We start from the raw sequence: 12,343 nt of genomic DNA, 5'->3' as shown, positions 1-12,343 counted from the left end.
AAACAATGCAGGAGCGCCGGATGAGGAGTGGCCTCGCGCGCGGTTGGCCACTACAATACCCAGCGTGCACCTGTGTGTTTACGCTCGCGACTTGCAACACCTGAAACTGAGCGATACCTACGGTTTCGACAGGAGCGCGACGTTAGCGATAAGAAAGAGAAAAAGGGCTGCTAAAAAAAAACAAAAAAACATGCCCGCACTCAGGCTGAAGGTTAGTTATTCGACGAGGAAAGATACTAGAAAGAAAAGTTAACTCCCTAAGTAAGCCTTTAGCTTGACATTAAAATAAAACGATTTACATTGATAAAGCTTGTACAGTCCAACACAAGCAGGTGCTATTATCAGGGTTAATATATATTATTAAGACAGGAAAAGCCTCTTCTTTTTCTTCTTCTTCTTCTTCTTCTTCTTCTTCTTCTTCTTCTTCTTCCTCCTCCTTTCAGTAGCTTAAGCAGCTTTTATTGATTTTACTGTGTGTCATTATCACTGCTGTTGTTGAGTGACTGCGGATCAGAATCCCAAAAATGAGTTTAGAGGTTAATCTCATCATGTTATCTCACCGAACAGGTAGCGCACATACCCCTGTGATGAAAGCCTGAATAGATCACACGCAGAGACTGTTCACATCGCACTTAATCTTTATAGCAGTAATATAACAGCAGACTATTTTGTGTGACATTTGCATGTGGGGAGTTATGACCTCGGCCAGCTGGAGAGGTGAACTGTTTGTTCTGCAGCTGACGGACATCTGTGTTAAAGTTGAAATGCTCAATCAGACCGCTCTCTTGTGATCTTTGGGTGAAGGCCCTGGCATCCAGAGGCAGCACGTTCTCCAGGAATGCAACTAAGCACTCTTGAGTAGATTATGAATTTTCTCATGTAACAAATGTGGCCAGTGGCTGCTGCAGTGGTCTGGACTTTAAGCATGACTAATGAACCTCCACACCGACACACGGTAAAAGTGTTCTGTAATTCTGCATAACAACCAGTGATTGTTGAACTGTGAGCAGTTCTGTTTTGAAGCTAAACGTCATGATAATGGGGGTGTCAACTACTTACCATGAAATAAAAACAACACAGGCTAAATCTGCACACCTCCCACGCTCCACCAGACACACAGTTTCACACAGTCGCAGTAATTAAATTATCAGCACTGAGTCAGATTATTACGTATTAAGAAACAGAAGACAGATAGGTGAGTGAATTCTGCTCTCTTGTGGCTGGTCTGAGAACATCAATGGGAATTTTTCTTTCTTTGTGCTGTATTTTTACTTTCAGCAAACCTCAGGAGAAGACAAAACCATCTACTGACTCTGTATCCAAAGCCTGATTTAGCTTATTTGAGCCTCGCAGTTCCATTGTTCTCCAAAAACTAAAAATACATATATGTCATGCTTTTCTCTGCCAGCTGTGTAAGGAAATTACTGAGCGAAGAGTGTTGAAAGGCACATTGTGGTGCTGTTTTTATTTTTTTTATTTTTAACATTTGTAAGTATAGAATAATTGCAGACTCTGCAAAATAAAAAGTCATTTCGACATGTCATGGCTCAGCAAAGCACAGGTGTAAATAAGAAAAGTAATGATGGACCAATTCCATTCTGCCGCTTCAGTTTGACTGTCACACTGTCATAAGCCATCGTTAATGTAATGTAGTAACACCTGTGCTTTTCATACTCTGACAGGTCACAATGTCTGCTGTGAAAAGGGCCCCGTCGCTGATGGTAAGATGTGTTTTGTAAGGTGCAATTCAATGAAAATGTTCATATTCATTCTGTCACATCCATAGGTAGGCTCACACTGGAAATGAAGATTATTCGTAATTGTTTAATCTTTTGATAACAACAAGACATTGTTTATTTCGGCCTTAATAGAGACACTACAGATTTGATTCACTGGTCACTTTTGAGATTTTGGAATATGGTTCATCCAAGTCTTCTTCCAGACTAGTGGACTGAAAACATCCAACATGCACAATTATGTGTTGAATTTAGCATGTTACATTAGATCGGTGTTTTTCAGCCGTGTCCCTGGTGGCATCCCCTGCCTGCACTGCTCTGTACGTTCTAGACGTTTCCTGCTCCAACACACCTGATTCAAAAGATCAGCTCATCATCAAGATCTGATAACAGCCCATTCATTTGAATCAGGTGTGTTGGGAAACGGCCAGGAACAGGACTGATAACACTGTTAAAATAATGCCTCATTTTTATATTCAGACATAACATTTTGAAAAACATATAAACAACAATTATCTTAATGTAATGATCAGCTGGGGAAGTTTCATGGGGATAAGTTAGATTAGATATAAGTTTCAGTGTTTTTCCTTAAATGAACCACTTTTTATTTTGATGTTGATACACTTAAAAGATTGACACTGAAAATTGCTGAAATCTTTGTGGAACACATTATTACATGATGTGATCTGATCCACTTTCACTGCTCATGTCTCTTTTTTTTCTGCAGCAAGCTATATTTGAAGCTCATTTTGTGTGTTTGTTCAGGTGAAATGAACTTGTAAGTCACAACTGTGGAATTCCTCAATCCTGCATAGAAACAGTTAAAGAAAAGATCAATTGGATCTATAAAACTAATTGGTTTAAATCTAGAAATGGTGTCTGAAACTGACATGTTTGTGCCACTTGATGGGGCTATTTCTCTACCCTACTTTATACCATCTGGTCAGACCTCAGCGGTTTTTACTCTAAATCCACTGAGTTCAGAAGCTTCTTCTGTTTTTAGATTTGTGCTATACAACAAGTAAGAAACTTTCCTCAAACACTAAAGCAGAAGCTTCAATTCATGATATTTTAAACTTTGTGAAATGTGGTTAACAGTGTACTGTAACTATGACTATAAAAATGTGCAAAGACTGCACTCAGCTGCCAAAATAAAGTCTACTTCTTTCTCTTTATGGAGCTGTAACATCCGTGTAACCTTGCCAACTAAAGATTATTTTCATTCTTGATTTGCCTGATGATTGTTTTCACAATCAATCAAATGCTGAATCCGCAAAAAACCCCAGAAAGCAATGAAACACGTCTGTCCCCAGAGTTGATGTCTTGTCCATTCAAAAATCTAAAAGCCAAAGGTATTCACTTAAAGGAGTAGATACTCATATCTGAACAACTGGAACCATCATATTTCACCTCTAAAAGAATAATAATAAACATTTGTAGCGACCTGTTTTTGAAGGTTTATACATTTGGCTACCAGGAATATTTGAGTTGTGTCTGAAAAAGGCTGAAGTTTGCTCGATCCTGTAGTGAACTGACGTTTATGTTATCGACAGTGTAGCGATGAAGACGTTAAATCTGGAGAACGAGCAGAGCTTCTCTCAGCGAGGTTCTGTCTGTAGGTATTCCACTCAGCGATCAGACAGGTGAAACACCACCTGTGACGTGACTGAATCTAAATTGCATTGTATAAGGGCAGCCCCTGTCAGTGTCGCAGCAATTACTGTTAATTATTTTGACTAACCTCTTAACCTCGTCAAATTGCCTTTCCCAGGAGATTGGTTGGTTTGATGACAATGACAGTGCGGTTGGTGGTTTTAAACCACAAAATTGGCCACAGATGCATCATCGGTGAGAGGTGCCACCACAGCACTATGATTTGCTGGTAGAGCTAGAAAACCCCAATATATCTCATTATATCAGCAGCAGCTGGCATTTCCATGAAGGTTCGGTCAAGACTGTGATTCAACTTGAATCTTTATTAACCTCAGAAATCACTGATGTATCTGAGTTTCTTTGTGTAGGATGATATTAATTCTCTTTCATGTTTTCTAGGTGACTGGACCAAAGCTGTGTTTGGCTGCAAACACACTGTGTGCTCTGACCATAGCTGTTATCGTGGCCTTCATCCACAGTTGGCAGCTCACCCTCCCCATCCTGGCATGTGTGCTCGTCCTCTCTGAGGCCAACTTCATTTAAATGAGGGCAGCAGCGGCGGGACGTTCCTCTAAGGACCAGGTGATGCTGCAACAGTCTGTGAGGGTGTTAATAACACCAAACCATGTGCCCCGAGACGTTCGTATTTAATGATTATTTTATTGACGGTTTTATGTTTCACTCATCTGTCGAGGCAGATAGAAACTTTAAGACCGATGTTTTTTTAGATTATTTTCTTTTTTATTTATGTTATTTATTTTTTAAAACCTGTCAGTAAACATGGCACCTAACAGTCGCCTCCACCTTTAGCTTTAACTCTGCTCATTATTCGTGATTGTTTGTGAATATTGAAAAAAAAACACCCTTATCCTAACCCACTTGCATATTTCATTTACTCAAAAATTTAAGTTACTAGTTACTTTCTAAACTTAGATTATTATTATAATTAATCATTATAGAATCGACTACCCAGCAATACAAGTAAAATGTAATTCATTATTGCAACATTTAGGTGGTGAACACATTAATGCATCAATGATTATAAGATTAGACTTTCACTTTTTGAACTTTAAGTATATCTTGATGCTAACACTTGATTTTACTCCACCGTGGTCTTATATGACAAATATAACTTGATCCCAAATGCCAGAGTGCTTCAGTGGGTTAGGGTTATTTCTACAGTGAAAGCCCATCTGCAGCACAGTTTTAGTATTTAAACCTGGACTTGCTCGGTTTTTCTTTTAACTTTTTTTTTTTTGCCTTGCAGCATTTACAGCTCGACTGCTCCATCGCAGAACAAGTATAAACAATGCAGAGGATGTAGGAGGATAGTTGTACTAACCGCAGACTCGTGTCGACGCTTGGACATTTTTGTGTGTTTAAGATGATAAAAGTTCAGTGTGACATTGTGGGCCTTTGTCAGGACTTCTAACAGTCGAACAGTGTGTGGTGCTGGAGGTCCAAATGTACTGCAACACAATGAACAACGTCTGTATTGGAGTGTAAGAGGGTGAGTGACACATCTGTAACTACACTATCTTTGATTTCTAATCCAACATTTTTAAGCATTATTAGTGACTACATGAAGTTCTTCTAAGCTTCTGTCTCCTGTGGTGCTTTGACACTGACACACTCCTGAGCCAGACCTGCTATGTGTGAAAGTTAGGGTGAACCAATTTTTGTGATCATCTTATGTCAATTTCCTTTTGAGCGTAGATATCTGGTAATGTGGGAAAAGTCCTTAATGTTCGTCTCGGATAAAATAAGTTGTGCTGCAAAAACCTTTTTAAAGAGCTTTTTAAAAAAAGTCTCTGAATTTTCATTCTTCTCTTCTGAAATAAGACAACACCGAGCCACACACTTCTCAGGCCCAAGACTGGGTCAAAGTTGGACTTTAAACTGCTGTTGGTTGACAGATGCGCTAGATGGCGCTACAAAGCTGTGCGTAAAAAGCAATCCAACAGAAGTTTGAAAGATGCTGCTTCAGTTCACACCTCACGATAAACCCAAGAGACAGAAATCAACAGCACTAGTAAAATATATAGTAATAACGAGAATGGCAAATAGTTTCCATATTTATATTCTGTGTTGAACACTTTAGAGGTTCCGGACGTCAGTGCGCACACTTGGATGTGGTTTTAGGTGCTTGAAATATGATACGTAAAAGCACCAGAAACGACATTAAAAAAATAAATAAATAAAATAGGAATAACTGAGATATATGTATTATACGTTGTAACTGAGAGGAAACAGAAAATCCAGACTGCTCGCTTAATTGAAAAGAGTGCCAACTGTGGGACCTTAGACAGTTATTTAAACCCAAATATACATTATTACGAAAGAATAGGAAAAAAAATAGCATATAGCGATAGAATCAAATGTTCAGAAATAAATGCAAGTTGTGGTGATACTTTAGATTATTTAGTGAAAAGACAAGTCTAACTTGTAATCAATTAAACCTAAAGGGGAACAAGACTCCTCGCCACAGAATGACCTTTTGTGGAAACTGTGTGTTCACTATTTATATATTTACAGGCTGCTGTTAGTAATGGAAACATTTATCTGTAAACATTAAAACCTACTGCGCATTTATTCATAACACTTTTTTTGAATCGCCAGCAGGTTTGCGTGTTTTGAAGGAAGATCTGCTCAAAGTTTGATTACGAAGGAAAAAAAAAACGAATTTACATTTTCGGATTTTTGGGGAAAAAAAAGTCAAATCAAACCGAAAGAAAATATTAAATGACGTACATTTGGAAATACAACAATAAAGGTGATGTACACAGTATCACACAGCTGTTTAAATACTATAAAGTGTGTGTGTAAATGTGATCAGGGGTGTTTGACCTGCGTTAACTCCGGGCTCAGACAAGTTTGAAGTTTTCGTTTTGACGCTCAACAGAAAAAAATGGACATTTAACTGGGAATAATTAAATTTCGCCTGAATTTAAATTCCTACAACTCTGCTATTTTTATTTTTTTTCTGCAGTTCCGTTTAATTGTTTAATTTTACTATCAAAATTATTTAAATGAATTTCTGGGTGAGGCCTCGGTCTCGCTGCAGGCCCTCTCCCCTCACCCTGGCCTGAATAACGTGTTAAACACCACCAGCTGTGCCACGGAGGTCACCTGGATTATTTCAAAGTCATGGTTTTAAAGAAATAAATAAAACGCAATATTTTAAAAAGATACACTCGAGGCCAAATTAACACTCTCAGGTCTGCCGTGGGAAAAAAAAAAAATACAAATTTCTGTCGACTCAACAACCAAACAAACTGAGTCGATCTTCTGAATTCATACTGACTTTATTGAGTGGCTCACATAAAAAGCCATTCTCGGAGGAAGAGAGAGAGGGAAAAAAAAAATATCATTGTAAAATTAAAACCACTTTACAACATGCTTGCTTAAATTAAATGAGTGGGTAAAACAGTAAATGATTTCAAAACCTTACAAATAAATTCAAAGTGCGCCTAATGATAGACCCCTAAATACAAGAAAACTCGTGGTTAAATATAACTCCCCACAATACATTTTTCATATCATGTCAAAGAAAAAAATCAAAGTACATTTCCGTATATTTTTCAAATATTTACTAGAGTCCATATACAACTAGAAATACCTATACAAAATCGTCTCCTGGACAAATACATTACTCACCTTTACATCGGGCTGTAATTATTCTAAACCTACATTTTCTCATTATGTACAAACACATTTTTTGCAGCGACGTGAAGCTAAAGTGACCTCACTGCTTACAAACTTGGCGCACGCACTGTAGGCTGTGGTGTGGATAAGCAATATGTGATATGAACCTACAGCTGCTCCTGCGTAATGACGGGGACCAGACGGAGAAAATGGGGGGGAAAAAAACCCAAAACAAAACTTCCCAGCCCACATCTCAGCGTGCTCTACAGGTATCTGTGCCGTCCGTCCGTCCACAGCGACACAAGTGAACGATAATAAAGTGCCACAGTTTGGTTTCTGAACAACATGTATGACAGCAGTAGCACGACTTTTGCAGGCCTACGTTTTTCACAGCAGTGTTTTTTTATTTATTTATTTATTTATTTATTTTTTTATCTTTCTAATGTTTTGCGTCTCGCACCCCGGGAATATAAAACATCGAGGGGGAGAATCCAGGACAAAAAAATAAGCTTCTGTCCTGTCCCAGTGCGCAGTCCACAATAACTTGATTACAACTTTCACGCCGTGTATGTATTAATGAGAAGGTTTTTGTTTTTCTGATGGCACAGCTATGAAAATTATGCAATTAGTAGTCTTAAACACTTGGAAAAAGTCAAAGAAACGTATAGGCCTATTTTTCTCATTAAATGGCGACAGTCATGATGAAGCATACACCAAAGTATGTCCACTTTCAAGTCCCCTCGGACAATTCCAGTAACAACACTGTGTTGTCTGACAGTCTTTTTGTTGTTGTTGTTGTTGTTGTTGTTTTCACTTCACTGAGGTGAGCTTTAGAGGCCGTTCATGCCTACTCCCTGGGTTGACTCAGGTGGGTGCAACAGGTCGGGGGAATGGCACGGAGGGCTCCCCGGCGCGCTGTGCTCGCTGTCGGTGTCGCTCCCCCTCTTCCCTCCGCTGCCCCCGGAGCCAGAGCCGGCGGATCCTCCGGCGCTGTGAGTTTTTACATGTTTACTCAGGTGATCGCTCCGCATAAATCTCTTGTTGCACACCGGACAGGCGAATCTTTTCTCGCCGGTGTGTGTGCGTAAATGTCGCTGGAGCTCGTCGGAGCGCGTGAACCTCTTCCCGCAAAAGAGCCAGTTGCACACAAACGGCCTCTCGCCGGTGTGCCACCTCAAGTGCGCCTTTAGGTGCGACGTTTTCCCGTAAACCTTCCCACAGCCGGGGATGTGACAGCTGTGGAGACCTTTTCTCCGGAGGCTGGCGCCCGCCGGTCCCAGTCTCTCCGCCTCCTGGCAGTTCGGACAGTCGCAGGTGGCTCTGCCCGAGTAGCGCCGGGCAGATGACCTCGGGGACCCCGCTAAAGACGCAGGTGGACCCCCGGAGAGCATAGTGCCCCCCGCCCCGGCTAACGGAGAGGGGCTCGTGTCCGGATAAGAGGATAACACCGGCTTGAAACCGTCCATCAGGTGCTGGCCGGTTGTCAACAGGTGTGGAGAGGGACTTGTACTGAAAGCAGAGTGACTTAAACTCGAGTAATCAGAATTATATCCGCCCAGAGGAGAGTGCAAGGAGGTCTGGAGTCCACCGGAATGTAAGGACGTTTGTAGTGCTGCTCCGTTAGGGTTCTGAACATCAATCCATCCCGCACCCACATCCCACCACGCGGAGGCTCCGGTGGTTCCGACCTCTCCTGTCGGGATACCGGGATGGGACGATTTGAACCAGGACTCGTAGGGATGCGCGACGCTCATCCTCGGATAGATGCCCTGCAAGCTGTCCACTGAGGTGTGCACCTTCGAGATGAAGACCGGCTGGTGGCTGGACTCTTGGGAGCTGCTCGAAACCGACGCTTGGAATACAGAATAATCGTTTCCAAAGTGTGAACTAGTTGAGGTACCAGACGTGAGGGAGAAGGCACTGGATCCGGGGGAGCTGTTGGTGCCGAATGAGTCCGAGATGCCGGCTCCGTTACGGGACACCCCGAAGCCGGACAGGCCGGATCCGAGGCTGCAGCTGCTCGCGGCGGCTCGTTTCCACGGGTGGAAGCCTTTCCCAAAGGACGAGGAATTATCCGAAATTGCGGACGGTGAAGGGCTCGGACTCCCTATTTTGTTGCATGTTGCAGCTAACATGGCTAAAGGAGTCGATCCTAACCTCGGCTCCTCCTGAAAAAAAAGCACAAGAAAAAAAGAAGGCTGTGAGTGACCGATCAGCGCCGACAAGTCGAACAGGTTCAGTGCAGACAGTTTCTATGCAGAGGGGGAAGTTGTTCCCCCGGCTAAAGCGAAAAGGCTCGCATATTTTTTTGAGAAAAAAAAAAAAGTTTTGCAAATAAGTACAGTAAGATTATCACCACCTCCTACCTGGACGAACAGAAAGTAGACAAGTGAAATGCGACACACAGCGCTTTACAAATGCATGCCAAACAGGGAAACATGCGTGGGTTTTTCTTTTTCTTTTTCTTTTTTGAGCAGCAGGAACAAACTCAGGTCCCGTCTACAGAGCCCCGGCTCCCAGCTGAAAATATAACCGAAGCACTGCCTTTGCTGCTACTTTGCGGACTGCTGTAAGTTTAATCCCCCTCCGCCGGACAATGACAAGAACTAATTAAACCAGTAAGAAAGTCCTTTTCGACTCACCCCTAGAAGTGAAGTTGCCATCACACAAAAACACTGCCCTCCTCAGAGGATCTTTTTATATTTATGAATCAGAGCACTGTTTTTTTAGAGGTGTGCAATACAATGATGTGTTCCGCCCATTCTTCCACAATTGTAGGCTCCTCTCCGGCTTTGAAGTGCCGCTGTGACACGGGCGACCAATCAGCGGCTCCGTCCCGCCGCACCGCCACATACTACCGTGAGGTCATCAATAGAGCGCCTCAGACAGCTCTCCACCCTCCGCCTCCACCCACCCCGCCGCCCCCTCCATAATAAAAGACAGCGGAAGGAAGGTAAAGTTAAATGAGAGTGAATTAGGAAGGAGGAATTAGGGGGCCACTTATTGAAATTTTACAGAACATCACGTTCCATAAATTTGAAGAAAGCGGAGCGATGATGATGTAAATGAATAAAGAAAAGAAAAGGTCGGTGAGGAATCGCCAGAGCAGCACCAGCACCACCAGCACCAGCAGCAGCAGCAGCAGAGGGCAGAACATCAGCATAACAGTGGCACTAAAATCAAACACACATTTAAGTTCAATTTTTTCAGTTTTTCTTCTTCTTTGGTTCTTCTTACAGCAGCTCTGAAAGTTTCTAAAAGTCCTTTTTCCAAATATGAACGTGCGTGAAAGTCGAAAAGTGGGTCAACTTCACGTCATCCCGCGTGCGTGTGTGTGTGTGTGTGTGTGTGTGTGTGTGCTTACAGATTTCAGCTGGACCTTATATTTAAGTTATATTTTATTTGAACTGAATCAAATAAAAGAAACTCGCCATGTTTCTGCATTTAACTCGTGTCAGAAACTTCTGTCTCTGGTATGAATCCTCCCGCTGACTTTTTCTTTTCTTTTTTCTTTCGTTTTTTTTTTTTTTTGTTAAAACATGTTTTAACTTCTTAAGAGTTAATATACACAAACTATTACACAACACACAGAGGCTGCTTTGTTCTGATCGTAGACCTATATTACACCGTCTCAAACTTTGACATTACTATAATTGTTCTCAATTATCTTCAACGGCTTTGATTAAAATTGTTAGATGGGGCATTCCGGTGGGAGGATTGTTCACTTTTTTTTTTTTATGATGCTCTTAAAACAACACAGGATGGAGGAGATGATAAAGGGGACGGTGTGGTTGACTTTGGAACATATTCAGCCTCGAAATGACTAAATTCAAACCCAAAGCCCTCACGATTGGTTGATTGGTCGACACAGGGAGTGTTGGAGCCGCAGAGATTATTAATTAAAGTAAGTGATTGCGCTGAAAATAAAACGATAAGATGGTTTTATTGAATAGGTCCGTGGTGACATTTTGTTAAATCTATAGAGGAAGCTGCTGTTACATAATAAGAAGTTGAAGGCGAAGCGTGCGTTGGACCCCGGGACTCTATTAGCATGCAGTGTGCACTGGGAGCATAAATTTCATTTGAATTTCAAATTTAATAACGCAGGAGGTTTTTAATCATCCGCAGTTTTATTTGTTTGATATTAACATGCTTATTGACCGGGTCTGTTGACCAGCTTGGTCATTACAGGACAGGGAAAAGTTAATTAAAACGACCAGGGATTATTCATCACATCATCTGCCTAACCCGTGTCGCTTCCTTTATTACACAGCGTGATAGATGGACTACCTGATTAATTCTTGTGTTTCTAGGATTGGACAACAGCTTTTTGGATTAATTTGCGCTGCTTTTCCTTCAGGTGTAAAAAATGAAGGAGCGGATGAGACTGAAAGAGCCAAAATCATTCATGAGGTTGCACAGTTAAAAAAAAAAAAAGAAAGAAAGAAAAAACATGTACGTGCAGTTATCTTAATTTTTATTCATACAGCACTCATGTTATTTCCTTAAAAACATCAAAAAATATTTAGAGACAATTTAAGACATTCAATGAGTGTTTAATTCAATATTTACCTTTATTTTCAGCTATTCTTTAAACGTGCGTCCGCCTTCTCTCACACTAACGCGCAAAGTGTCGATTCCATCCTTAAAGGGAGGATGAGAAAATAACAGCACAAGTCATACATTTATTAGAAAAGCAAGGACAGTTTTTTTTTTAGACAATCGGAGGAAAAAAGAAAACACAAACACACACGTTCACTGGGCTCATTGGCGTTGGAGATAAAGAAACTTGCATCGATCCGTTTATTTCTGCTCAATCTTTTTTTTTTTTTTTTTTTTTAATTCCCGTTTTAACCGACCAATCATGCGAACTGTCGAAAGAAGAAGAAGAAGAAGAAGAAGAAAATCATAGTAAGCTGCGAGCGTTATGTAACCGCGTTTAAAAGGCGAGAAAGTAACGAGGAGAATAAAACCTACATACCGTGCTCCTCCGCTCCGCAGCGCATTGATTGACCCTCGACGTTTGCTCTCAGCAGAGTACAAACACAACGTCTCCTGCTGCCGGTGTGACTGTGCGCCACGCCAGATAAATGTTACACTGGCAATTCAATTAGGAATAACTTCAAGACAGAAAGGAGAAAAAAAAAATCCCGTCAACCTCTGCCTCCTCTACAAAACTCCTAACAGGCATGTTAAGATATTATTCCTACATATCATTTTATATTTCATCATAAAGCAATTAAACATCTGTGATCAATCTGCCTTTCCCCCCTTTTTTTCCCCTCTACCTCCTAGAGGGGATTCATAAT

The 12,343-nt window shown here is 41.2% G+C and overlaps 1 protein-coding gene and 1 long non-coding RNA gene across 5 annotated transcripts; one reads left to right on the top strand and one right to left on the bottom strand.

Moving 5' to 3' along the window:
* The first annotated feature begins 94 nt into the window (after window positions 1-94).
* On the top strand, window positions 95-5,147 carry LOC119006518. The gene is made up of 4 exons (XR_005070823.1): window positions 95-211; window positions 1,683-1,721; window positions 3,789-3,971; window positions 4,657-5,147. It is a non-coding gene; the product is annotated as an uncharacterized LOC119006518 (long non-coding RNA).
* A 204-nt stretch (window positions 5,148-5,351) lies between these two features.
* Window positions 5,352-12,141, bottom strand: sp8b (sp8 transcription factor b). Of its 4 annotated transcripts, none has more exons than XM_037075291.1 (3): window positions 12,016-12,141; window positions 11,607-11,678; window positions 5,352-9,202 (listed from the first exon to the last, which is right to left on the bottom strand). In XM_037075291.1, the coding sequence occupies exon 3, from the start codon at window positions 9,167-9,169 to the stop codon at window positions 7,865-7,867; it is 1,305 nt and encodes a 434-aa protein (XP_036931186.1). In that variant the 5' UTR covers window positions 9,170-9,202; window positions 11,607-11,678; window positions 12,016-12,141; the 3' UTR covers window positions 5,352-7,864. The 4 variants fall into 4 exon arrangements, with proteins under 4 accessions (XP_036931186.1, XP_036931187.1, XP_036931184.1 ...); XM_037075292.1 differs by lacking the exon at window positions 12,016-12,141 and adding an exon at window positions 11,788-11,804; XM_037075289.1 differs by lacking the exons at window positions 11,607-11,678; window positions 12,016-12,141 and adding an exon at window positions 9,677-9,780.
* Window positions 12,142-12,343: the final 202 nt, after the last annotated feature.

The sequence above is a fragment of the Acanthopagrus latus genome, chromosome 17, assembly GCF_904848185.1.
Source record: "Acanthopagrus latus isolate v.2019 chromosome 17, fAcaLat1.1, whole genome shotgun sequence".
Lineage (NCBI taxonomy): Eukaryota > Metazoa > Chordata > Actinopteri > Spariformes > Sparidae > Acanthopagrus > Acanthopagrus latus.
This window is presented reverse-complemented; position numbering and strand designations above follow the sequence as displayed.